At 44.8% G+C, this 1,954-nt stretch overlaps 1 protein-coding gene across 1 annotated transcript; it reads right to left on the bottom strand.

The window, feature by feature from the left end:
* Positions 1-44: 44 nt before the first annotated feature.
* On the bottom strand, positions 45-1,700 carry LOC105003086 (desmoplakin-like; the record flags this gene model as incomplete). The annotated part of the gene is made up of 3 exons (XM_010860085.1): positions 45-195; positions 626-792; positions 1,474-1,700. Coding segments are annotated over 3 exons (545 nt in total), but the record flags the coding sequence as incomplete, so codon positions are not given.
* Between the last annotated feature and the right edge of the window lie 254 nt (positions 1,701-1,954).

Here is a 1,954-nt window from a genome sequence, read left to right as displayed (position 1 = left end):
TCTTCCTGCATTTTTTCCAAAATAAACTGGGCCGCTGTTAAAACTCCTCTTATTACCTTGAGTCCACAGCGGTAAGCCTCCACTTTATCCAGATCCAGGCACACGGTCTCCTCTTCCGTAAGTCTGGCCTCATAAACCTTCAACATGTCTTCTGTCTGGAGAATGGCCTGCAGGAGGGCTCTCACAGCACACAAGCTGTCGGGAGCCAAAGAGGCAGATAAAATTGCTGATGACACAATTAGACTTTGGCTCTTGCCACTCTTCATAAAAGGGAACGATGTTAAAGCAGAGAAAAATTGATTTTGCTTATTTTAGAAGCAGCGCAGCGATGCATTGTTTTTCCCCCACTTTCATGATTCAGAACACCACTTTGCATTAATGGAAGAATTCTAAGCTCTGGCCTGAAGAGGCTGCCTTGGTTAGAAGAGACACCGGAGTTCAGAACAGTGGGACTGGCGCCCTAGGCTGGAGGATCCTCTCCCAGAAGCACAGAAAATGTGAGTCCCTCATGAAAAGACAAACCACAGGCAACGGCTCCAGCAACCAGCACATAAAGCAAATGCAGTCTCACAAAATGAAGCTTGAGAAAAGCCGAGTATCTGAGGTCAGTGTCAGTCGTGTTTACCTATTTAAGTAGCCGTCCGTCACGCCATTGATATTTTCCAGTTTCTGAAACAATCCAAATACCTCATTCTGCAAATAGCAATATTTTTCCGAACCTCTGAAGTTGGCTAGCATGTCCTTCAGCTGGTTGAGAACTTGAGCAATGGCTTGAGCATCATTCTGTACGCTCTGTCCAGAAAGAAGGAAAGTGCCTTTGATTTAGCTGTATGCCTATCACCATCATTCTTGCCCTCAAAAAGCCCACAAAATGTGAATGATTCAAGAGAGAGTTGACCCTTCCTGTCCTTCATCAGGGAGGCCTTACCAGCCTCTGTTGGGTCAATCAACCCTCTTCCTTAGAAAGTACACCTCAGACATTCTAATGCTGTGCCCAGGCCTGGCTGAGCAGAAGGAACGACTGAGGCTGACGCCGAAGCACCTGGGCTGCAGTCCCAGCTCCACGGCTCTTACACCCACTCCCCCAACCAAATCTCTCCATGTCCATTTCCTGCTTGCAAAGAATATCATTCTACCTGTCTAACCCACATCATATGCTGTCTTGGGCAGAAGCCAAATTCATGCTTGTGAAAACTTAGGAAATCTACAAAGTACTATATTGCAGAAAAGGAAGAACACGCAGCCTGATTCAGCAACGCATCATCTAACAGCAAAGACAGTTTAATCCCCAACCTGGTATTGTTCAACAAATGTGGAAGCATGGGAAAGGAAAAAGGAAGTCGGGCCAGAAGCCTTTTATTGAAAACGAAGGTTTTCAAGCCTAAAAATGTTTAAACCAGGAGGTTTTTTCCATTAGTTCTCAGTTAAATATAAATATACCTGGAATCAAGCAAAATAATAACGAGCGCCTACCTTGAGCTCGTTTATTTTCACTGTGATGTGGTGGGAAGACCCCTGATCTGCCAGAAGGATGTTCTTCAGGGCCATCCTGCTCTCACAGAGCTCCATCTGCCGGCGTATCTTCTGGAGCTCTATCAACATCCACGCTTCTTGCTTGTCATTTTCTCTGTTGGTTTCAATTACTTTATTGTGGTTGACGTCTTGGCAGGTCCCAAGGTGAGTGATTTCAGTCGTGGTTACTGTAAAAATGTTAGGACCACAAAAATCAGAGAATTCCTGGCAAGAAGGGTGCGAGGCCTCAAGAAAACAGCTAGGCTGCATGAGAGTGTTGCTACTGCCTTGGATTGGGTTCTGAAAACTTGGCATCTTTTTCTTTCTTTTTGAACTTTTTACTGTGTATTGGGGTACAGTCGATTAACAATGTCGTGATAATTAATAGCTTCAGGTGAACAGCAAAGGAACTGAGCCATATATGTACATATATCCATTTTCC

This window comes from Bison bison, unplaced genomic scaffold (genome assembly GCF_000754665.1).
Source record: "Bison bison bison isolate TAMUID 2011002044 unplaced genomic scaffold, Bison_UMD1.0 scf7180017610246, whole genome shotgun sequence".
Lineage (NCBI taxonomy): Eukaryota > Metazoa > Chordata > Mammalia > Artiodactyla > Bovidae > Bison > Bison bison.
This window is presented reverse-complemented; position numbering and strand designations above follow the sequence as displayed.